Source organism: Magnolia sinica, chromosome 7, assembly GCF_029962835.1.
Source record: "Magnolia sinica isolate HGM2019 chromosome 7, MsV1, whole genome shotgun sequence".
NCBI classification, from domain to species: domain Eukaryota; kingdom Viridiplantae; phylum Streptophyta; class Magnoliopsida; order Magnoliales; family Magnoliaceae; genus Magnolia; species Magnolia sinica.
The window spans coordinates 90412830-90438693 of NC_080579.1; the positions used below are offsets into that span (position 1 = coordinate 90412830).

Genomic DNA, 25864 nt, shown 5'->3' on the forward strand with positions numbered 1-25864 from the left:
CGAAGCTGAACTTTATTTTTTTTCCCTTCATTTATGGATTTATGACCCAATCAACATATTAGATGTCAAATAAACAATACAGTGAGCCTTGGGAGGCTTTTAGTGATGGATATCCAATCACTATTGTTTTCATGTGGTGTGGTCCACCTGTGATTTATATACCTTTAATTTTTAAAACCAAAACATTAAATGATCTGTAAAAATGGACGACAATGAACGGCACGAATGAAACACATACATCATTGCAGAGCTCATGTAGCACCTACCACTAGCCAACGGGCTAGTGGCAGGGGGAGTACCCAATCCGTTTCCGGGCTAGTGGCGGGGGGAGCACCCAATCCGGGATTGGGTGCTCCCCCCGCCACTAGCCCGGTGGCTGTTGGTCGGCACTATTTGGACCCCACCATGCTATTCATTCATTTTTACGGATCATTTCAGGAATTGATCCCAAAAATGAGAAGGATATAAATCTCAGGTGGATCACACCACACGGAAACAATATTAATTAGATATCCACCATTAAAATCCCTCTAAGGTCCATTGTAATGTTTATTTTACATCAAATCTGTTGATTAGGTCATATGGACCTAGATGAAGGGAAAAAACAAAGATCAGATTGATCCAAAACTTTTATGGCCCCCAAAAAGTTTTTAATGGTCGACATTCATTCAACACTGTTTCCTATAATGTGATCCACTCGAGATTGAGATATATCTCATTTTTGGTCTCCTACCATAAAATGATATAGAAAAATAGATGGACGGCGTGGATGAAACACATACATCATGGTGAAGCCCACAGAGCACCGACCATCAGCCATTGGCAGGTGGCCGGGGGAGCAGCCAATCCGTTTCCGTTTAAAGATGAACGGTAGACATAAATATTATCCTAATACAAAACTTCCAGGTCCCACAAAATTTCCAACCGTGGGAGTTCAATCCCGTTGTTTCATGTGGTGTGGCCCACCTGATTTTTAGATCTGGCTGGTTTTTAGATTCCTATTCCACTGTAGTCTTGAGAAACTGATCAACGAATCTCTGTAGGCCCCACGTACCTTCCGTAGCTTCTAACCACAGGAACTTCATGTGGCCAGTCGCACACGCAAGTCGCGTCGAGCTCAAGCGGGGCACGTCACAGCAAACGGTGGGGATTGAATTCCCACCGTCGAAACCTCAGTGGAGCAACATAAGTTTTGAATTCAGTTAATATTAGCGTTTTCAGTTGATCTCACTGATGGTAATCTCATGAACGATTTGGATGACATGAAATCACTGGGGCCGGAAAGATCCAACGGTAGACATTTCAATCTCGACCCTTTCATGTCATGTGTTCCAATTAAGTTTTGAATCTGTCTCATCTTTGGACTCATGTCCTAACGTGAGCTCGAGAAAATGATGGACGGAGTGGATTCCCCGCGGACATCACGATGGGCCCCACACATGGCTTCACAGGATAGTCGCGGTGGGCCCATCACGGACCATACAATCACAACCGCGATGCACCATCTCAAGCGCGTGAACGAATACAGCAACCGCCTTCTTCCATAAAACCAGCAACCGTTGCATCTGCTGCCCACCGTTCTCCTCCATTCATACCCTTCTCTGCAACAAAAGCCCCGATTTTATTCACGGTCAGTCAAGACATTCCAATATTCCGTCCATCGCAGCAGTAACTTCCAGACATCAAAGCGCATTTAAAGAAGTCTCTGCCTTCTCCAATCGCTCTCTCACCCCCCAAAAAAGGGAGAAATGTCTTTTCTCAGACGGAGAAAGGGCTCCGATCCCCCAAAGAAATCTGAGCCGTCGGATGAGATTCCGACGGACAAGATCGAGCCAGAGGACGACGATGACAAGGAGAAGAAGAGGAGGAGGCCAGACGAGGAGAAGAAGAAGGCGAAATGGTCCTGCGTCGACACCTGCTGCTGGTTCATTGGCCTCATCTGCTCCACGTGGTGGTTACTTCTCTTTATTTACAACGCCATGCCGGCGTCGTTCCCCCAGTATGTCACCGAGGCGATCACGGGCCCGATGCCGGACCCGCCGGGCGTGAAATTGCATAAGGAAGGGCTGTCAGCAAAACACCCAGTTGTTTTCGTGCCAGGGATCGTCACTGGCGGGCTCGAGCTCTGGGAGGGCCACCAATGCGCTGACGGCTTGTTTCGGAAGCGTCTCTGGGGCGGGTCATTCGGAGAAATCTATAAGAGGTAGTGATCCTATTTTTCTATTTCGAAATTCCATTTTCTTGAATTACTATAAGTTTCAATGCTGAATTTTGTCTATGGCACGTTTGGACCCAATATGGGATTGAGTTGAATTGTAATTAGTACCATTGATCATGATTGATAGTGACGCCCTTTTCCGTTCTGCTTTTTTCAGTAATTCATGAGAGTGGAAACTGGTGAGATTGGATGATTGGAAGTAGTACTTAGGATAAAGGTGAAGCTGCTCTACCATACACGTCATATACCTCTGATTTGAACCGCCTAAGTGGCGGGACCCGCTTAGATAGGCTGTAGATGAAAATTCACACTAATTATAATCCTAACTCCTTGATTTAGGGCATCTAATCGACTGAAAAAAATGAAAAGTAGTAAGCGATCCAAATTCAACAAAAAGGGTCAATTAATCAAAGGCCAGATTTTTCCAATCAATCTGAGTTTAGGTGCTTTACCAATCTATAGTGGTTTCCACTATCTGGGTGGATCGGGTTCTCGCTGTGTGTACAGTCGGGAACTTCACTTGTATCCTATTTACAATACACAATTGATGTGCTGTATTGAAAGTTGTAGAAAGGAACAACAGGCATCTAATGGACTGTAAAGATGATAAGTGGCAGGTGGTCCAAATTGGAGATAAAAGTGTCTGTTAATCAGAGGCCAGGATTCTCCATTCAATCTGATTTTGAGTACTTGGATCAACATATAGTGGTTTCCACTATTTGGGCAGTTCGGGTTTGAGTTGGGTGCCATCTGTATGGTAGGGAGCCTCATATGTATTGTAGCTACTGTGCAATCAATGTGTTCCGTTGAAAGCAGTAGAAAGAAATGGTGTGCATCTAATGGACTGTAAAAATGAAAAGTAGTAAGCTTTCCAAATTCAACAAGAAAAGTTTCCATTAGTCAGAGGCTAGGATTGTCCAATGAACCTGGTTTTGAGTACTTGACCAATCAATAGTGGTTTCCATTATTTGGGTTGTTCAGTTTTAGGGTATCTGCCATCGATGTGCTTTATTGGAAGCCATAGAAAGAAATGGTGCCCCAATCAATCAACTTGTGTTGAAAGGATTGTTAAGGCGCTAGGCTTTCATGTTAAGGCGATAGGCTTCTAATTGGAATGACATTGCTTTTAAGTTGGGCTTGAAAGGATTGTAATTGCAATGCGAGGGTTTACTTGTTTCTAATACAAGGTTACATAATTATCAGTTTCAGTTTCACAGTTCATTTCTCTTGGACATCCAAACATGATGTTTTGGCAGTTGATGAAGTAGATTTCAATGTTGAATTTTGATATGAGTGATTTCTTTTGGGTGCGTCATGAATGATTTGAGGTTTCAATATTGGGAATGTATGCTTCTTCTTCTTTTCCTCTTGAAATCATGCACTTATAAATAGAATCTTGAGCACAGCTATTGTCTTCGGGGATATGTCATTCTTATTTTTAATATATGTTTTCTTTTTTGGTATATGATGGATTTTGCTAGGAGTCCTGCTCAGCTCTGTCATCATCGCTGTGCATGAGGCATAGTTTTAGGGCAATCAGAACTGTTTATTGGTCAGCCGCTGTGCAGGCCATACCTCTGAGCTTATGATGATTTGATGATCCTTGCCATCTGTTAAGTTGGAAGGAGGTTTGTAAACCTACCTCAGAAGGGGGTGCATGTTTCAAGGTGGTCAATTTGGCTCTTTTGAGGAAATGGCTTTGGAGATTTGGGGTAGAGGAAGAAGTCTTTGGAGGTCCATTGTAGTTGGGAAGTATCGGTCCTCTCGGATAGGATGGTAGATAAAGAATTCATTGTTGCATCATGCTTCCCCCATTTGGAAAGTTGTTTCTAGGATAGTGCCAAAGGTTTTCGAGGGTTTTTATTTATTATTATTATTATTATTATTTTTTTTTGGGGGGTGGGGGTGTTAGATTCTGGGAGGATATTTGGTGTGGGGACTCTACCCTTAGGTCTGCCTTTCCTGGACTTGCTGGGTTATGTCCCTAGCCGGAAATTTCGGTCTTTAGCTGTTTCATCTCCTCAGGGGACGGTGGTGTGGGTCCCTCCTTACCGCATAAATCTCTTGGATGAGAAGATCGTTGAGCTGGCTAATCTCTTTCTCGCTTGAATGGGATTCATATTAGTCCATGTGAGAAGGATTCTTTCGTTTGCAGAATGAAGAAATGTGGTCAAATCTCAGTTAGATCTTTTTTTTTTTTTCAGCCTAATATCTGGCTCTCCAATTCAGTCTCCTTATCACTGCATAGCTGCGGTCTGGTCTTATGGAGCTTCCCCTACAGTAGCACATTTGCTTGGCTGGCGGGAAGAAACAAAATTTTGAAGGTGGACAACTTAAGTAAGCATTTCTTGGTGCTGCCAAACATCTGCCTCCGTTGTTTCAAAGATGCAGAATCAATCAACTATCTTTTCATCCACTGTGACCTGATGAGGGAGGTTTGGACAAGTATCTTGCTTCAGTTTTGAGTTTAGTGGGTTATGCCGTCATCCTTGGACAATCTCTTCCTTGCTTGGCACTCAGCTGCTCTAGGCAGATCTTCCTCTTCCAGATGGAGGACTGCTTTCCTCGCTGTTATTTGGACTCTCTGGCTTCAAAGGAATGATCATTGTTTTGGTAATAGGAAAAATTTCAGTCTTTGGGTGATTAACAGGGTAAATAGTAGTATAATGGAGTGGGCTCCTTAGGTTTTGCCTGCCTGCCTTGTATTTGTATTCTTTTCTTTCTTTTCCTGTTCCTTATTTTCTTTTTGTGTTTTCCTTTCTTCTTGCCCTTGTGGCCTCAATAAAATCAGTATCTTAAAAAAAAAAAAAAACATTTGGGTGGTGATTGTCATTTTATGTGGACCAAAATGAAAGAAAAAGGCCATTTCATAGTTCTTATGGCTCAATCTGGAAATTGATTTTCGTGAAAACCTTTTTATCTCATTTGCATATTGAGCTGATGATGCAGTTGAAATTTTATTTGATCACATTAGGATTTTCTGTGTGAGGACCAGTGGGAGATTTTTATTTCTTCGTTCCTCTTCTGACACCGACTTTTATGCTGTGCCAAACTTGTATAGGCCTTTATGCTGGGTTGAGCATTTGTCACTGGACAATGAAACTGGGCTGGATCCTTCTGGTATAAGAGTTAGGCCTGTCACAGGACTCGTGGCAGCAGATTACTTTGCTCCTGGCTATTTCGTATGGGCAGTTTTGATTGCTAATTTGGCGCGTATTGGGTATGAGGAGAAAACCATGTATATGGCTGCATATGATTGGAGACTCGCTTTTCAGAACACTGAGGTATTTTTCAATGTTATGCTTCTCCTCCCAACTTTGAAAGTCATAAGACCTCTTGGTTAGGATCGAATCTTTAGCCACACTCTGCTCTACTCATATTCTCATGTTCCAAACTACCAAACATGTGGGGGCATCTGAGCCATGTATCAGGTAGCAGCAAGCCAAACTATGTGGATGAGTTGCTCAGAAATCTTGGTGGCCCATTCATCAGGCACTCAACACGTGTATGGGAAATATTGACTGCTTGCAATTTTTTGTAAACAGTCAATGGTTTGCGTACAGTTGATGGCCAGACCATCCTGATTGTTGGCCAGAACATCTAAACAATGGGGCCGCCTGATGCAGGCTGGGTGTCCACATGTGAGCCAGTTTGGCGTGCTTGGTCACATGTTGACGTATGCATGGGCTTAGCATAGCTTTATTTTCAGAACATTTCCAATCCTTTTTCTTTGTTTAGGCATTGTGCTACCAAAAATATTTTCTACAATCTGATTGTATATTTCTTGTAAAATTCAATTGATCAGGTACGGGATCAAACCCTTAGCAGAATAAAAAGTAATATAGAGCTTATGGTAACTACAAATAATGGGAAGAAAGTCGTCGTTATTCCGCATTCTATGGGTGTTCTCTACTTCTTGCATTTCATGAAGTGGGTTGAGGCACCAGCTCCAATGGGTGGTGGAGGTGGTCCTAACTGGTGTGCCCAGCATATTAAGGCAATCATGAACATTGGTGGACCATTTTTAGGTGTTCCAAAAGCAATTTCAGGACTTTTCTCTTCTGAAGCCAAGGACGTTGCTGTTGCCAGGTAATCTCTCTCTCTCTCTCTCTCTCTCTCTCTCTCTCTCTCTCTTTTAATTTTTAATTTTTTTTAAAAATCTTTACTATTATGCAGTGAATTGTTCTGTGTATTATCATGCTGTGGCCTTGGCTTTCTTTTTCTTTCTTTCTTTCCTTTTTGTTTTTTGTTTTTTTGTTTCCCCAAAGGTTTTGAAATGTAAGCTACGCTTGAACATTAGATCTCAATGTTGATATACATGCTGTCTACCATTGACCTCAATGTGATGGCTTTGGTTTTTGCCCAGTGTAATTCAAAAGTTGGCCAGAAACTATAAAATTCTGCCTAATAGGTGCGTGAAGCGGGAGGTACAATGGCCACCTGTGAGATTAGGAGATCCACACTTGTCAAAGTTTCACGTGTTCAAGACCTGGATGTTCATGTGTATGTGCCATGGCCCACAAACAGGCCTCTCCAATCATCTGTGGGCTACCTGTGTATGAAAAAGTTGGATGAGAAGTGACCAACAGTTCACGCTCAACATGCACGTGTGTGGCCCTCCTGCTGATCAGAGCGGCCTGATTTTCACGACACGGTAAATGCACCACGTGTCCCGCCTGATGAATGGCTCAGATTAGGGAGATTGGGATATGGAATCCCACTCTTGCAAGGAATAGTGCTTGGCAAACATGGTTGACCTTTGTGATTCAAGTTGCTATTTATAATTATTTTTTTGAAAGATGAAATTTTATTAGAACAAATCAAGAAGAAAACCTACATAGGAGGAAAAACAAAACAAGAGAGGAAAAGAAAAAGGAAGAAAAACAAACACTATACAATCATAGCCCCAAAGCCAGCAAGACCCCCAGAGAATAACGCGTTTGCTAAGGAGCCCAGTCCCTAAACAAACTAAGGAATTTACTAAAGATCCCGACCTCAGAAATTCTCGAATTATTGAAACACAGATTGTTTCTCTTGAGCCCGATGGACCAGAGGACTGTAAGAAACATGATTCGCCACTTCTTCGTACCTGCAAGGACCCTTCTTTGCAGTGGCCATGAACAAAATGGGCCTTCCACATCTTCTGGCATAACCCAATAAATCCCAGCCATTTGCGTCACACGAGACCGGGATTTCACAGAAAAGCAGCAATGAATGAAGAGGTGGTTGGCAAATTCTTCATCTTGAAGACAGAGGCTGCATGCATTAGGCAAGAACAGGCCCATTTTTCGGAGGCTATTGATGGTAAGAATACGATTTCTCCCAAGGAGCCAAGCAAAAGCTGCTACTTTTAGAGGGTCTCCATAAAACCAGATCTTCCCCATATGGCTAATGGATCGTAACGAGTCAACCGAAGCAAGATGATTATAAAATGATTTGACGGGGAAGACACCCAAGCTCAATAGGTTCCAGGAGAGTGAGTCCTCTTCACCAATGGGAGATGGGCCCTGTAGGCGCGAGAGAAGGGACATAAGGTCCAAAAGTTCATCGTTAGACAAATTCCTCCGGAGCAGAAGGATCTAGACACCATTATCTATGGACCTCTAAAAAAAATTGATACCAAAATGTTTTTATCAAAACTTAGGTAAGCAAGGGAAGGGAAGGGATACTTGAGGGGGGAAGGCCCAGTCCAGGGGTCTTCCCAAAATCTGATTCAATCACCTTTCCCAAGGACGAATACAAGTTTAGAGAAAACTATGGAGGATGGTTTAACAATACTTTTCCACAAGAAAGAAGAATGATAAAGAGAAGAGGGTTTAGTTCTTCACCCCCTAGATTGAAGACCATACTTAGCAGTTATAATAGACCTCAATAGGCTGGAATTTTCAATGGCAAACCTCCATATCCACCCAGCAAGGACTCATTAACCATATCCAAGCATCTAATTATAGCCCCACCCTTTGAGTAGGGAGAACAAACCTCCTTTCAATTAAGAAGAGGGAACTTCTTGGAGGAGGATCCCCCTTGCCTAAAAAACTTTCTTATGTTATCAATTCGGGCAATTACTGACTTGGGACATGAGAACAAGGACATGATATAGAGGCAAATTAGAGGAAGAGGTTTTTATAAGAGTAATCCTACCACCCAAAGAGAGAAGTTTGCACTTCCAGGGGGGGAGTTTTCTCTCCAAATGCTCAGTAACTATGTCCCAAAGGTGAAGAGGAGGTTTTCCTACACAGAGAGGGAGGCCTAAATATGTATTTGGGAGAGAACCTACACCACATTCAAAAGATTCAACAAAGGAAAGAGTCTCTTCTTTAGACAAGTTAATCCTAAAAAATCCACTTTTAGCAATGTTAACTTTGACACCCGAGACAACTTGAAACCAAAAAATAGCCATACTTAAAAAATCCATCATGAATTTCTTAGCTTCATAAAAAAGCAGAGTATCATCTGCAAATTGAAGATGTCCAAATCCTATATGGAAAATTTTCCACCTTGAATCCTTGGAAAAGATCCTCCTCCCGCCCTTCAAAGCACGTGTGACTAAGAGCCTCTGAGGGAAGGACAAAAAGAAAGGGGGATAAAGGACCCCCCTGTCTTTAAACCTTGGGAAGCATTGAGGAAACCAGACAAAGACCCGTTAATTAAAATAGAAAACTTACCTGAAGATATGGTAAGATCCAACATCTCCATTTATCCCCAAACCCCATTCAAACCATTATTTTTTCCAAGAAAGACCATTCAACGTGATCATAAGCCTTTTCTAGGTCTAACTTACACATGACTTCAGCATAGCCTGATCTTGAACAGGAATCCAAACATTCGTGAGCAATCAGAACATTATTGAGAATCTGTCTTCTGTAAACAAAGGCACTCTGATAGGGAGATAATGCTTGTGAGCACATTCCTCAACCTCTGGCTTAGAACCTTAGGTAAGATCTTGTAAGGCCTATTGATTAGACTAATTGGTCTAAATCCTTGAGGTTTTCAGCCCCCTCCAACTTCGGGATCAAAGCAATGAGGGGAGCCGATTGGAACAGAGGAAATCTTCAACAAAACTCATCAAATAATATTTAATTAGGTGCCAGAAAGATTGGTAAAAAACTATCGGGTATCCATAAGGGCCAGTGGCTTTATCACTATCCAACTCAGAGATCGTAGATTTGATCTCTTTGAGGAGGAAAGGTTTTTCCAAGGACTCAGCTTCTTCAATGGAGATACAGTCAAAAGACAAATTATAAATAGAGGGACGATCTAAATTATCACTGGATAGCAATTGAGAGTAGAAATTCACAATTGCACCACAAATTTTCTCCTTCTCAGTCACCCTTTTGCCATTCAATATGAGGGAAGAAGTACAATTGACTTGCACCCGGGCATTGGCAATACTATGGAAGAAATTAGCGTTCTGATCTCCTTTCATCCAAACAGCCCGGGATCACTGACGCCCTTTGATTTCTTCCTCTTTTAGGCGAGATCAATGATCTTGAGTGGACTTATCTTGAGTAGCAGAATCCTCCTCCAAAAGAGGTCCATCTTGTTCCTTTAGGTCCAGGGACTGGATTGCATTGAACAAAGATATCATCTGAGATTCCCTAAGACCAAATGCCTCTTTATGCCAAACCTTCAGCTTCTATTTATAATTGAATCTGTAAAGGTGCTCACTATAAATGATCACTGCAGCATTTGTTATAGCCTTCCTTGGTCTGAGGAACAACTGAAAACTGCATAACCATACGTTTTACATACATGAGTTTGATAAAAGCATTTTGCAGAGATTTTATTTGCTGCCAACATGCAATGAAAAGCATGTTCCATGTCTCGATTTATGCAGATATGTTGTTTGGTGGAAGTTCAATAATTTTCCAGTTTTGAGGATTTCAGAAACAGTTCTGTCAACTTGTGCTTCAATGTCAAATGAGTTGTGACTCATCTTTAGGTTAGCATTTTTTAAAGTTTTTTAATGATATGGTTGTAGATCTCAATTTTGGATCAATTAGGTTTCCTGACTGCACTCAAAACCAATTTTACTGTTTTGTATCAAATACCTGTATCTTGATCTAAGACAGTTGGAGCACGAAGTCAATTCGTGATACACCGCAGCTCCCTTGGACTATCTCATGGCCATTCCCTAACAAGCCTTTTCTCCATTCTTCTCAATGCATTTCAAAGTCTATGAGCTGTTCTATGCACCCTATTCTGTAAGCCTTTTTTTTTTTTTTGGCATTACTCTCCTTGCATGATTATTTTTTGGTTCACTGTTTGTCACTTCATGATACAAGAGTGCCTTAGGGTGTGTTTGGATATGTGGATTTTGTTGGGTGCCTGAAGAAGAACATGCAACAATTACACAATCAATTTCACCTTTTTCCCCAAGTCTTCTTGTTTCTTGTGCCAGGGACTTCTGACCATGGATAAGAGTGATGATTGCTATGTGGAATCCCCGCATCTAAAAAGCCCAACTTTCTTGTCAGTTGAAAACAATTTCCATGTCCTCACGAACCTTATGTATCCAAACACACCCTTAATGGTGAGGAGAGCATGCTCTGCGTAGCTTGTCCTGCAGTCTCATTTGTTCGCAGGCATGGTTAGGTTTACCATTAAATATGGTGACGTCAAGGGAGATGATTTTTGGACAATCTGTGTCAAGGAATTATATGGTCCTGCTCATCAGCAGAAGTACAGTTTGCTGATGCCCAGGATTCCTTGCAAACCATTGATCCTATGGGCCCCATATGGATCCATATTGGATAGGGAATGCCCTGATAATCTCCTAGTATGAGAGATTCTAACCCTTCGATAGATCATCTTTTTATTTTTTTATTTTTTCTGTTGCCATTGATTGTGGACCTGGATCTGGAATAGGAGGGAACTCTATGTTTCTGCATAGTTGATTGTATTAAAGGATCTGAGAACGATCGGATTGTATAATTATGACAATTTATTGTTTTTTCTTTTGCTGAAAAAGCTTGTCACATTCATTGGCTCTTCTTATGATCCCACTTGATAAGGAAGATTTTTTTTTTTTGTTCTTTTCTTTTTTGCTTATTTATTATTATTATTATTATTTTTTTAAATTTTAAAGTTTGGGTTATTTATTGAGCTTGTGTCTTTTGGGAATCACCATGGAATGGTTGGACAAAAAAGTAGAATTACAAAACTAGCGTGAATTCATTTACCATATCATTCTGTTAATATTATTTGTTGGCCACCTGTTGAAAGGTTAGGATCATTGACATTTGGGAGATATCTGGGGCATCCCTCATCCAAGAAGAGGCCAATCATATCAATGGTTTGGATAAACAAACTAAGGGCCAAAGATGTATGGGACACTCCAGCAAATCATATGTTTGCCTATGATCAAATCCTTCAATTCCTCACCTGAATGATGGGATAGTTGTTGATATGTCTCACTTGAGTGTTCAATCTTCTCTGTTCAAAGTATTTGAAAGTCACCAGCAGAGGTAGAGAGCAGAAAAGGCCAATCGTCACAGAACTTGACGTGGACATACACTGATAGCAGTTGGTTGTGGAGGTCCAGATCCTGATCTCCTTTTAGTATGTGGACCTGCAACATGCTACTTGGGACTTCCTGCGTGGAGAATATGGTACACAGAGCATGTGCTTATGTGAACACTTAATCCATGAAATACGGTGCCATAATGAAAGTCATTAACAAGTTTACAAGGGTGCAACAAAATTATGGCAGATGGTGCCCGTCATAGTGCCACAGGGAGACGGATGCAAATCAGTTGCCACTGTATGCGCGGGATGGATTGCCAAATTTATTGGTATATATGAGTATGATGGTCCACCTGGTTTCCGTTTGTGTCTGAGGGCTGGGTGATGGGTTAATTGGTCTTGTAATAAGGATTAGGGATCATCATCATCATCATTACCTAAGCCTTATACCAATTAATTGGGTTGGATACATGAATCCTACTCTGCCATTCCACTCTATCAAGGGCCAGACCTTCAGTTAGATATAGTTCATCAAGTCTTTTCGTACTACCTCCATCCATGTTTTTTTGGTTCTTCCTTTTGTCCTCTTAGCGCCATGATGACTGGCATGGTTCTTGCTCTCCGTTGCATATGACCAAGCCATCTAAGTCTACTTTCTCTCATGGTTTTCCTGGTTTGGAATGTGACAAGGAGTTTTTTTTTTTTTTTTTTAAATAAAATCTGGAAATGGGCTATTAAAAGTTTCCTTGTTTTAGTGGGGATTTCCAGGGCTTCTTACTGTTTGATTCCTTAGAAGGATGGTAAAGGTATTTAGTTCATGCAGTTCAGTTTTGGGAATTTTATTTATTTAGGTTATTGATAGCTAAATGAATTTATAATAAAAAACTAAAAGAAAAGGAAAACAACACCCATCATCATGATGGATGAGAGTCCCCTATGCAACTCACGATTCTTATCCTTTTTATTTTTACTCGGGTTCACGCATACGATGAATGAGGTTTGTTCTTTTTTATTCCATTCTGATGTTGTGAAGTAAACCTTAAGGTGTGCTGTTGAAACTTGAAATAAGTCGGCTGTAAACATGTTTTTGCGTTTTCTATTGTTAGTGCACATAATATCTTGTGCCTTTTTTTTTTTCTTTTGAACTATGGCTTCTAAGTGCCACTGTACAACCCTCTAGGACCTAATTGAAAAGCCTACGTTTGCTGCTGCTGTCACATGGCAGTAAGTGCCACTATACAACCCTCTAGGATCTAATTGAAAAGCCTACGTTCGCTGCTGGTCATTGACATTGACATCGCTCATATGAATCTCTCCAATGTGCATTTGAATTGGTTGTTAATGATTATCAAGTGGAACTTCTTTAATTCAATTTACCAACTGTCTTCTTGGGTAGTTCCAAAACTAGTGCAAGCAGCTCAATTGTGACAGCAATTGTAGAAATTTGGAAATATCTGATGATATAGTAGGCAATCTTTGTTTTCCTTTCTAATAGTATTTTCTCATAGCCTTCATTCATTCAAGGAGCACCACCATAGCATCATTGTTTGCTAATATTGCTGAACTGTCTTTACAACCATCAACCTTTTTTTTGTTTGTTTGTTTGTTTTTGTTTTTGACCACTCTATTTTCATATCTAGGGAGTCAAATAAGGGATGCACTCCTGTGGTGCCAGTACCACCATAAGCTCATGGTGCTACTGGGCAGATGCAGGTTCCAGTGATGTTTTCACTGAATCCAACCTTATCAAAGCGTTCATACCATTCATCCGGTCCAGATGGAGGGTTAGAAAAAGATTCAGGCTGTTTCGTGACTCTAGGTGGGTCCCTGTGAAATTCAATGGTCAGCGTCCCCTCCAAGTTGTTCCCTTTCCTGTGGCCCACCTTAGTTTTGCATCGGGCTGAGTTTTGGATCCGACAGGTTTTCTGAGGTGACACATCTGATAGACAAGTTGGATGGTGTGAATCCATCATGTGAGCCCCACATCTTCTTGGTACCACTGTAAGCTTACGTGGGTACCAGTACCACTGGAGCACGCCCCTTCAAATAATGTTTCCTTTGCATCCATACACCTTTCAGAAAAGAAGTTCCCCTTGCTGGATTTGCTGCTATTTTATTCCCTAAGAAGTATGTCTGTAACTCCTTTAGATTTGCTCCACATTTTGCTGCCACATTCACATCCTGAATCATATCTTTTGTTTGGTTCTAATAACAACCTGTATTTTCGTTTACATGCCTGGAACTTCATATTTTCTTCTACATGTCCGGAACTCTTGAAATGTGTTTCCTTATGCAGGGCAATTGCACCTGGTGTGTTGGATAATGATTTATTTGGTATCCAAACTTTGAAACATGTAATGAGGATGACACGTACATGGGATTCAACCATGTCAATGATACCAAAAGGTGGAGACACCATTTGGGGTGGGTTGGACTGGTCACCAGAAGAAGGCTATGAATGCATTTATAAGAAGCAGAAGAACAATCATTCACAGGTTGAAGCTGCTACAGAGATGGAGAAAGTGGGTTCTCGTCCAAGCCGTGCGAAATATGGAAGGATTATATCCTTTGGTAAAGATGTTGCAGAGACACATTCATCTGAGATTGAGAGGATCGAATTCAGGGTAATGCTTCTGGTTTCCATTCTGCATGCATATCAAGGTTTGCAAGTCAGTTTCCGTATACTGTATCGGTCACCGCCAAGATGGGGTCGTATCGCCTATGGATTGAGCTTGTTAGGGCAGATACAGCTGCATCCTCATGGGCGATATGGGTACGTATACGTGATGCGGTGCCCCATGAAAACCCCCAGGCCCAACTTTCAGCCTGATCCAAAACTCTGGTGCCTCTTTCTTTGAAGTGAATTCAGTCTTTTCGTTGGGCATTTGTCAGGTGACCTGAGCCATTTAAGAGCTACGTTCCACCATTTGGAAGCCATGGGTAAAACATGGGTTAGTATGAATGACCCTAGCCATTCGATCCACAGCCATGTGACCTGAACATTTGTTGTGTTTATGTTCAAGTACCATCTTTTGAATGGTTGGGAACATTTTTACAGAGATGCGTCCATTGTAGGGCCGAGCTATCCCTTAAGGGCCCAGCCTATTAAAGTGGGTCTTTCACCAATCCATATGGCCCAACCAGTGGGCTGCGGTTTCATATAGCCAGATTACTACCGCCTTTTCCCTTTAAAAATTTTCCAAAACTGATTTCTTTGCAGTTACCATATTTGGATGCTTAGCTGTTTATTGATATGCAGGATGCTGTTAAGGGTAATTACATGGCCCATTCCAATGTGTCATGTGGTGATGTATGGACAGAATACAATGAAATGGGATGGGGGGGCATCACTGCGGTTGCCGACTACAAAGTCTACACAGCTGGTTCGGTTCTGGATCTGCTTCATTTTGTTGCTCCAAGGATGATGCAGCGAGGGGATGCCCATTTTTCATATGGGGTTGCAGACAATTTGGATGACCCAAAATACGAGCATTATAAATATTGGTCAAATCCTTTAGAAACAAAGTGAGAAGCTATACCTTTCCAGTTTCCTCTTAGTTCAATCGAATTGACTTTGATACTTCTTATCAGCTATCACAGAAACGATGCTTTCTCCTGCAGATTTTGTTTTTTAAAAAATATATTTAACTAACCTGGATTGCACTACATCAAATGGAAGCTTTAATATTCTTGGCATATATGTACTGCAATCCAATGTGACAAATATCACCAATATTATGAAAATATCTCAATAATATCATGAGAAATACACAAAATGAAATTATTGCGATATTTACTCGAAAATTGGTAACTGTTATATAAATATACTTGAGTTTTCATTACTTCAATTTGCTAAAAGTCAAGGTCCAACCTTCGAACCTTGGATAGTGGATGCAGAACTAGTGATATTCAATATTCTGATTCATTGCCTCAGCATTTAATTCCAGAACGTTCTGAACCTGTCCATAATGAAAATATGTATCCAACCTGCTCAATCACATACGTGTTGAAGAGTTAGAAATAATTTATTTATTTTTTTTAAAAAACTGTAAATTGATTAACAGGACAGTTGTGCACTGTCCACTGCTAGTCCTTATTGTGTGCTCCCACAATAATGGTATGCGTGGCATGCCTATCTAGTATCCATAGTTGTCAGGTACTTCTTCTTCCTTTTCCTTTTTTCTTTTTTAAACACACACCCACTCATGGCCACACACACCACAATTGGTACTTGAACCCATGACCTCTGTGTTGAAACTCTTGTGAGTCTACCACTGAGCCATGAGTAGGGACCCCGTAGTTGTCGGGTACTAAGTGATGTCAGAATTTCATGAAATTGGTCCCATTCGAAAGCCCGTTTAGTTATGGAATGGCTATAGTTGTGTGATTCAAATACGAATTGTGTGCATGTAGGTGTGCGTGCAGGCGTGTCGTCTTCTTTTTTGAACTTTTGATGGGTTTTCCTAGGAGTGAGACTGGAACTGCAACTCATTGATGAGACTCCACACAACCACCATTTGAAAAGATTCCAAATCATCAAAATCTTTTTTGTTGCTCAATACCCCATGCTTCAACCTACTAATATTCTTGATCAATGTTTATAGCTTTTCCATATTTATCCTGGAGTCACGATTGTGAGCTGAACTGTGGCCTATAAAATTGTTATATGCTTCTTTTTTTTCTTTTTTCAAATTTCTTTGAGGCCTTTTAGCCCTAATAATGTGGCAAGAACCTGCATTAAGCACTTGTGAGAAAGATTTTCTTTTTAATTTTGCATCTTTTTGAAATAAACCATGCATGGTTTGATTTTTTATTTTTTATTTTTTAAAGTTAACTATTATGGTTGATTTGAACCGTAATAGTTATGGTGGAGTTGAAGATGTCAATTGTCACACCCCAAAATTCGGGTACCCGAATAGGGTGTCCAGGACCCGAATTCCAGACCCGTGACCTATATAGAAAAAAATAAAAATAAAAAGATAAGGTATGACAATTTCATATGCATTTCAATTTTATTTTATTTTTTTTAAATCACACCATAGCCCAAAACTTTAAAATCCAAATACAAACTAAAATAACTAATTACATAATCTGTTATTACATCGATGCATAATTATTTAACTTGAAGTAAGAAAATAAAATTTATCCTATGTAGAATGACATGCCACGTGCATCTAACCACATTCTATGCTCCACTACTAATAGTAGTACTCTGCATCTTCAAAATATTCATAACCTGAAACGGTTAAAACATAATGAGTTGACAACTCAATAGGATCACATCAATCCCGAGTTGAAAATCTCACAAATATTACCAAATTTAATCTCGACATATTAATCAAAATAAGACGAACATTGGATGTAAAATCATAGTAAATAATTTGACATTCATGAATATGGAATGAATAAATTGTTTATCATAGATTTTCTAAAAATACTAAGATTTGGAGTGGGCAAAACACTCATGTGTGCTAATCCTTTTAGGGGATGACCCACGGTAAAGCATCGGTGTTGATCCTTTCAGGGTATGACCCTCGGCAGAGCACCGGTATAACCTTTTAGGGACAAAAGCCCAGGGCAGTGCACCCGTGTGTACTGATCCTTTTAGGGAATCACCCAGGGCAGAGCACCCGTGCCGATCCTTTTGGGAATGACCCTGGGCAGAGCACCCGTGTCGTGCTGATCATTTCGGGAATGACCCTGGGCAGAGCACCCGTAAGAATCATTGCATAAAAGAATAATTGTTCACATGCGATGCATCTAACTTACAAGGAAACATTGTAACAAATAATATCAGAGCACCCATAACAAATAATATGGTGATCCTTTTAAGGCAGAGCACCTGTAAGAATCATCGCATAAAAAAAAATAATTGTTCACATAATAAATATTCATCATCACCACTAGATAATATTAAATGCAAATAATAATAATAATAATAATAATAATAATAATAATAATAATAATAATATTTGCATTGGTTCAGTAGTCAAATAAAGAATATCCTTCAATAGGGAATTACTTATGAATTTTTCAATGTCTAGATTATATAAGGCAATTTCTTATGAATCTTTCAATAGGGATTGATCACCTACCTGCTATGGAAAAATTGTGTGATGGGAGGAAAATAATCTGAAGCGATGCTGATTTCTACGTGTACTAACTTGGATTGATCAACTCTGAACTCGATGTGGAACCCTCACGGATACTCTCCCTTCTCCTGAGCTCTCTTTTTCTTCTCACAGATTTTCTCTATGGTTTTCTCTCGATAGCATGAGAAATAGGGTATAAAAATGATGTCAGGTGAGTTGGTGGGTTCTGAGTTTAATGGGCGGTTTAGATTGAGGAGTGGGTCCCACCATGATGATGACAATCAAGGTGGATGGGTTCCCATCCGCAACCGTACCGCGGAGAAGTGGGAAAGAGAGAGAGAGTCGTGGAGGAACTAAAGGCAACAGTGGAACCCAACGTTAAAAAAAAACGGAGTATTACATTAACACAATTGGCACTGGTTGACAATTCAGCATAGATTGAGATTTAGTGTTTCCTTGTTTTGGGCCCTTTTAGTTTTGGAACATTGAAGCCATTTTTTTTTTTTTTTTTTGTGGTTTTTGTTTTGTTTTTGTTTCTAAGGGTGCATGTGGTTGCATCAAATATCATGAACTTTCATGATATTGTACACCAAAATAGACAGATTAATCATGGAATTTCATGATATTTGGTGCAACCAACACACCCTAAACAACAATAGACAATGTGTTGTAGTATTATGTTGACATTTGCATGTCTTAATGTGTTACAACATAATATAGAATATTTGATCATATCCCACTGTTTATATTTGCTAATTTTATTGAATTTTTCTATATTTTCGTAAAAAATCATAAAAAAGTGTGTTCCTATTTATGATTTATGACTTGTGATCTTAGCCCCTTTATGATTTTACAATCAGATAAGACTTTCAAAACGTTGGTCTGGATTATAGACCACTGTGCCGCATGTCCATTTTGAGTGCAGCATGCCATGTAAGGAAGTTTGAACCTGTTTGGATTGATGAAATCCTCTTTTCTATCAATCGTTTTCCACATACGTGATGTTTTCCGCCATCTGCGAAAACAAAGTCCCAAACTATGGTGTTTTCAACTGACAGGAATCAAAATCTGAGAATTAGATCATTTTATAGTTTTCTTGTTGTTCTTGGTCTTAGCCAGTTACCGGTTTGTAGCTTGATACCGATTTCGGGTTGCTAGGCTGTAGTGACACAATCTTGCTTTGGTGGTGGAAGAAATCTTTTTTACTAGGTGAATGTATGGCTGCTGTTTAATCTGATGGAATCTTCTTTGCAGATTGCCAAATGCCCCCGATATGGAAATTTATTCTATGTATGGAGTTGGAATTCCAACTGAAAGATCATATGTTTACAAGGTATCCTCCTCGACAGAATGTTTCATTCCCTTCCAGATTGATACCTCAGCTGAGGGTGGAAACGAAGACAGTTGTTTGCAAGGCGGAGTGTATTCAGTGAATGGAGATGAGACCGTGCCTGTTCTAAGTGCCGGCTTCATGTGTGCAAAAGGGTGGCGTGGGAAGACCCGGTTCAACCCTTCAGGAATTCCAACGTACATCAGGGAGTATGATCATGCCCCACCTGCTAATTTTCTGGAGGGGCGGGGCACACAGAGCGGGGCCCATGTTGATATAATGGGTAACTTTGCATTGATTGAAGATATTCTAAGAGTAGCAGCGGGGGCCACAGGAGAAGACTTGGGGGGAGATCAAGTCCATTCTGACATCTTCAAGTGGTCTGAAAAAATCAATTTGAAGCTCTAATTTCAGCTGGTAATCCCTGTAGCCTGTTTATGCATTGCCTTTTTGAAGAAAGATTGATGGTCAAGAGTTTTCTTTTGCCTGCACACGTGTGAATATAGTATGCGTGCATTGTTTGGGCCGTTCATCTGGTGGGGTGGGGTCACAGTGAACAAGACCTGGCCAAATATTAGCCCGGTCACGACCAACCTGATGAATGGAGTGGCCTTATTTTTCGGCAGGTGCATTTTCACGGCTGCCTCACCTGATGAATGCCCCTGAGATCTCACATCATAGGCCACACTGGCAGGCGTGCCATGAAGAAAACCCTCAACCCCTCTAGGGATCTTATATCTGGACTTGGACTCGGATTCAGTAGTGACCCCTCCAGTACCGAGGTCAGTACTGGTCGGTGCTGTGAGCCCCACAACCCACAATGATTTATGTTTTTTTTTTTTTAAATCCAGGCCGTCCATCCATTTTGGCTGCTCAATGCCCTAAAATGAGGCAGATCCAGATCTCTGGTGGACCAAACCTCAGGAAACAGTGGTGATTGAACACCCACCATTAAAAACCTCCTGCGGCCCACAAGTTTTGGATCAAGCTGATATTTTTGTGGATCAAACTGATATTTGTGTTTTCCCTTCCTTTGGGTCTGTGGCCTAATTAACAGGTTAGGATGACAAATAAACATTACAGTGGGCCCCAGGAAGTATTTAATGGTGGGCATTCAGTCACCACATTTCCTGTGGTGTGGTCCACCTGAGATTTAGACCTGCGTCAATTTTGGGCTCATGCCCTAAAATGAGTTGGAAAAATGGATGGAGGGCATGCCATAAAACACATACATTGTGGTGGCAACCAGGGTCACTACCCAACCCAAGCCCCTTGTTTCCGGGCCAGGGCATGGTCACTGTTTCCCCACCTGTGTAGAATGTTGTCCCCAAGATCTCACACATGCACGCCACAATGGTGATGTGCTGCGAAGAAAACCCTCAATACTAATTGTGTGGATTTCTCCTTTCCCACCATCCGATAATGGCGGGCAGGAATCTTAAAATGCATTTCAAAATTCCTTTTGAAAACCTCCCATTTTGAAATGCTTTCCTAGATTACTCATTGGAAGGCCTTGAATATCATTACCTTTATGAGAACAAACAATACGGCCCAGCGATCCTGTGAGGGAGCGCCATTTGATACTCAGGCACTCAGAAATTGTAGACATTTTTCAATGCAGGGATTTGAATTTGGGGCCACGTCGAAGACACGAGCCGACAATCACACGATGCAGCGGGTGCTGCTACCATCTGCATTGTATGTTGTACTTCAATTGATGATATACCCAGAGGGGGCCATTTAGCTGCCGGTTCGTTGCAGATTTATGGGACCCATGATCACACACCAGTGGGGCCCACACCTTTTTTTGTTGGCTTATATTTCTTCTGGGCATTTGTGAATATATCTCATAATTATTCAGTACTTATGGTAAAGTAATATTTGTTGTAGCTTGCCTGTTAGTCGCCCGGAATTTTATATTCATGTATAATTTATTAGTAATTTTTCTTGCCCCCACATGCGAAACTGGCACATGTATTTGTGATGAAAAAGAGAGAAAATCTCAGATTTCCTTGACTAGTCCATGTATTAATTAGAACCTGCAATTCCCCATGTGTAGGACCATTGGAGCCATACAAAAAGTGGCCCACACCAGGAAGATCATGTGACCTAACACGGTCATAGATAAGAGCAAGGGCTATTATTATCAAACCATATAGATATATATGTATATATATTAATTGAAAATGACATTCAAGCCCAATCAAGAGCTGTACCAGCCATAAACTGAGTGGACCAGGCCTAAGATGAAAATGCAGTTTTTATCAATAATGATACGATTATTTAGAAACTCGCTTTAATTTTCTAGACATAATGCTGCTTTATTATTATTGTTATTATAAAGGGTGAAAATGATCTCTCAATCTTTGCCAGCAATGCCGGCGCAGATTTGGGCCCGCTCATTTCGGAGTCGTTCGATTTCAGCCCTCAAACTCTCATCGCCTCCACAGATCTTCTGCAATGTATTGATGCGCCTATCCAAGCTTTTCACCTGAGCCCACCATTGGAAAGAGCATGTGAGAGATGATCGCTTGCATGATATCTGAGCCATGCAAAAGGTGGACCCCACAACTACAATAAATGGGTAATTCTTTCCAGATAAGACCCAAGACCCGAGCCTGGTGCATAGGCTTAGAACAGCAGGCAAAACCTAAAAGGTTTAGCTGGGCGGGCCCTAGGTCTACGCCCAGTACAAAGACTACGGTCTCCTTTCGGCCCATTTCCACCCAAACACTGTATGTGCGTAGTGGGGATCCTTTTAGAAGTGAGGCCTAGTTCCAGCAATCCGGACCATTGGTCTTTGGGGGCCACTGTTTATGGATGATTTTCACATTTTAGCAATCTAGACCGTTGGTCTGGTGGGCCACACAGTGTATCATTTTCACATCTCAATTGGCATACATGAGAGAGAGAGAGAGAGAGAGAGAGAGAGAGAGAGAGAACCTTTCTATAAGGCCAGCGTTTCAACCCATTGCGTCTACATATCTTCTTAAGAACAGTAGAACATACTGATAGTCTCTGTGAGGCCACTTGTATGGGTAGATGGAAATGGCCCACCAAATCCTTCAACTTCAATTTCCTCGTTCGCTCCCTCTTTTTATTTTATTTCAATTTCCCACAAAAAAAAAAACAAAACAAAAATTTGAAGAAATAATATTCATTTCAAAGCAAACACAATAAATAATTAATTAAAAAAAAAAAAAAACCTGTTCTGCAATTCCGCTCTTGGATAGTTCAACGAAACTTCTTTCACCATTTGCAGCCCTCAACTGACCTAAAGAGGAAGGTGTTGGAATGTATGTCCTTTTAGTTCAATAAATTATAAATATATTATATTATTATAATCGATTTTTGGGCCCATGACGTAACATGATCTGACATAACGGATGGACGGAGTGGATTTCTCACCAACATCACGGTGGGCTCCACATAGCTTCCTGTCACAGGCAATGGGCGACGGGTCCAACCTCGATTTCAGATGGGTACGGGTCCAAAATGACTCCCCTGGACCCGACACCCATTTGAACCTGTAGTAAATATAAGTATGCAACAAGATTGACAAAAATACCTGATTGCTCGACCGTTTGAAGCAATGCATTGGTGGGGTTAGAGATTGCATCGCTGCCGTCCAATACTATGCATGGAGCACCATCTGGTGGCCCAATCTCTCCGGATCCTGTAATTAAAGGAATACACGGCTAATATTGTAAATTTGTAATTTAAAAAAAAAAAAAAAACTGTTGACTCTGAGTCAAAGAAGGCTAATTCTGTCATTTCATCATATTATTATTGAATAAAACCTACCCGTTGGATCGATGGGTTGAAAAAGTGGACCCGGGTTAGCAATCGCATCGCCGTCCATTCCAGTGCATGGCACACTGTTCAGTGGCCTCACATCGTCAAACCCTAATGACAAAAAAAAAAAAAAAAAACACAGGGCCAAGATTGTGATTGGTTGACTATTATGATCTGAACTGTCCATCTGGTGGGCCCCACCGTGGATGATCTCTTATGATGCCAGAAAAATCACCCGTTGTGATCATAACCATCCAAATGGTGGCATTCAAACGGACGGTTGAAAAATGCAATCAGTCAATCGTGATGTGGGCCCCACATACAGGGATCCATTAGAAAAGGTAAAGTGGATTCTCCCCTGAAATGGGTGGGCCATTGACGAAAATTCCCCATCAGTGGAAATTACTAAAATGCCCTCCTCTATATGTAAACGGTTGTTATAAAAAAGTACCTGATAGATGGACGGGTTGGATAAATGTATTGGGGTCATCACAGATCGCATCCCCACCGTTCATTCCAATGCACATTGCATCGTAGAAGTCGCAGATCGAGTCTTTTACCACAGCAAATCCCTCCCGTTCGCGCATCTGACCATAACCTATCAGGTATTGCTTCACACCTTCGAAGGTCTCCATGCTGAAACTGGGCCCCATGCAAAAGAAAGAAAATCCGGCTAAGAATCCTAATCTATTGATAAGAACCCATCTCCCACAATGGGCCCATGGGCCCACCATTCCCACCAATGTGTCACATGTGTAGCACATCTGAAGGTGGGACCCATCATGACTATCAGGATGATCTAGCAAATCCACTGATTAGGTGGGCCACACCTGCAGCCAGAGACATACCTTCAGCCACTCATTGATTTTAACAGGGTGGCCCACCATATGAATAGACCAGAGTGATTTTTACGCCGGGCGATCTTTGTGGTGCGGCCCAACTAGCCTGGCCTAATAATCTGGTCAGTTCTCTCTGATCAGGTGAGCCACATTGTTAAAAAAATTAAAGATAACTAAATAAAAGAGTATATAGATGCTAATATATAGCTTAAAACTCTTACTCAATCAGTCGGCGATCGACGCCTGCAACCCCGTTAACACCGTATTGGACGACTTCAATGATGGCGTGATCGAGATGGCCCACCGTTCCATGAATCTCAAGCTTCGTCGTATCAATGCCTATATAACCATGTAATTTTGGGTCAATGGTATAGATTGAAGATAGCCCAGAACCTCCATAATCAGATGATCAAAGACATCCATATAAGGGGGCCATCAAAAGGACCACTCTCACCCTTATTGGTGCAACTTGGTCGATTGGGTCTGGTTGAAGAGTCAGGCCTGAGGCCCAACCCAACCCAAGGTAATGACAGCGAAGTTCGGGTCAGCTAGGTTATATCCAGTTAGGTCGAGTTAAATTAGGTTAACACGTCCAATTAGTAAAATTACGTTTAAAATAAAACGGCGTCTTGGCCCCACCAAGATGATAATTTGTCCACGCTGGACTTTGTGGGGCCCACCATGATGTATGGTTTTTGTCCATGCTATCGTATCCATCCATTTTGCCAAGTCATATTAGGGTATGAACTAAAAAATGTGGCAAATGCAAGGCTCAAGTAGACCACATGGTGGAGATTGAACACCCACCATTAAAAACTCCTTGAGAGCTGCGGAAGTTTTGGATCAAGTTGATATTTGTGTTTTCGCTTCATCAAATCTCTACAACCTTATAAATAGGTGGGATGGCAAATAAATATCATGTTCAACCCTAGTAAGGTTTAAATGGTGGGTGTTATTATTATCGCAGTTGCTTCCATGGTGTGGTCCACTTGAGCTTTGGATTTGCCTCATTTTTGGGCTCATACCCAAAAAAAATGATCCAAAAATTGAATGAACAGCATGGACAAAACCCATTTATCATGGTGGGCCCCACGGAACCCTTGCTTGGATGAATTATAGTTGGACGAAGGGCAGGAGAATATTTTACTTCCAAATAAAACATCTTTTTTTTTTTTTTTACACGCCCCACACACTGACGTTGTAGTGAGATTTCACCACCTATGGATACTCGAACCCTTGACCAGGTGTTGAAACTCCTAAGAATCTATCACCAAATAAAACATCTAACTATTAAACAACATCATTAAAGTAATACATGTAATTATTAAAATAAAATTAATAAAATAAAGTCCATAGTTACTACTCAATAAACAAATAAATTAAAGAAGTTGATGGAGAGGATGTCACACATATGACATGATGGACATCACAAAACTCCGGTGTCGTGTGGTCCACCCAAAACATGTTAAATGATTTGCCTGAACTCTCTTTTCTATCTAACCCATAATTTAACATTTATCTCACATATATTTGATACGGCCTGCATTTATCTCAGCCCCAGCCCTAACCCAATCCAATTAAAATTGGGCCATCGATCTTCGAAACGAGCCCAACCCAACCTCAACCCAACCCAACCCAACCCAAAGTTGAGATTAGGCCAATAGATTTTGGGTTGACCCAATTCCAAGTTGCACCCCTAATCAAGTGGTTTTAGAATTATAATTATTTTCTTAATCAATCTACGGTGGGCCCCCCTCCATCAATGGCCTTCATTGATGATTGGTGGACCACCTTCTTGGACCCACATACAAAATCAAATAATGATGAGGTACAAAGATTTCATATTTGATCATATCTCTAGAAAACATGTGATTATTTATTAAGAGAAAATGAGCAATTATATTAGAAGAATCTAATCAGAACATACCATTGCTATGGATCACTTCCCTTAATACTTGGCAACGGTCACAATTCAACTGATCATGTGGGGCCCAATTCAATAATGGCCCACTAGTTACATGATCCACATTCAAAGTTTCGGGATTCCCGCCCATAACAATCGATCCATCATGGATGTTTGTAAGTCCCATAGGAGTATTTGTACCATCTTCTGTAGGGATGAGAT

At 40.9% G+C, this 25864-nt stretch overlaps 1 protein-coding gene and 1 long non-coding RNA gene across 4 annotated transcripts; one reads left to right on the top strand and one right to left on the bottom strand.

Moving 5' to 3' along the window:
- Positions 1-1539: 1539 nt before the first annotated feature.
- On the top strand, positions 1540-21124 carry LOC131251683 (phospholipid:diacylglycerol acyltransferase 1). 3 transcript variants are annotated; one of them, XM_058252564.1, is made up of 8 exons: positions 1540-2203; positions 5280-5502; positions 6024-6307; positions 10291-10422; positions 13980-14307; positions 14943-15208; positions 19030-19522; positions 20711-21124. In XM_058252564.1, exons 1-7 carry the CDS (start codon positions 1749-1751, stop codon positions 19511-19513), a joined length of 2172 nt encoding a protein of 723 aa, XP_058108547.1. In that variant the 5' UTR covers positions 1540-1748; the 3' UTR covers positions 19514-19522; positions 20711-21124. The 3 variants fall into 3 exon arrangements, with proteins under 3 accessions (XP_058108547.1, XP_058108546.1, XP_058108548.1); XM_058252563.1 differs by having other exon boundaries at positions 1542-2203; positions 20727-21124; XM_058252565.1 differs by lacking the exon at positions 10291-10422 and having other exon boundaries at positions 1546-2203; positions 20727-21124.
- A 46-nt stretch (positions 21125-21170) lies between these two features.
- LOC131251684 (uncharacterized) lies at positions 21171-22777 on the bottom strand. Its single transcript, XR_009174013.1, has 4 exons — positions 22674-22777; positions 22312-22379; positions 22049-22198; positions 21171-21596 (listed from the first exon to the last, which is right to left on the bottom strand). It is a non-coding gene; the product is annotated as an uncharacterized LOC131251684 (long non-coding RNA).
- Between the last annotated feature and the right edge of the window lie 3087 nt (positions 22778-25864).

What these genes read in the sequence shown, in the direction of transcription:
- LOC131251683 (XM_058252564.1), top strand. Translation starts at nt 1,749, where the DNA reads ATGTCTTTTCTCAGACGGAGAAAGGGCTCCGATCCCCCAAAGAAATCT. An exon ending in TTGAGAGGATCGAATTCAGG is followed by an intron (nt 14,308 to 14,942) that starts GTAATGCTTCTG and finishes ATTGATATGCAG; the next exon opens with GATGCTGTTAAGGGTAATTA. An exon ending in TCAAATCCTTTAGAAACAAA is followed by an intron (nt 15,209 to 19,029) that starts GTGAGAAGCTAT and finishes TCTTCTTTGCAG; the next exon opens with ATTGCCAAATGCCCCCGATA.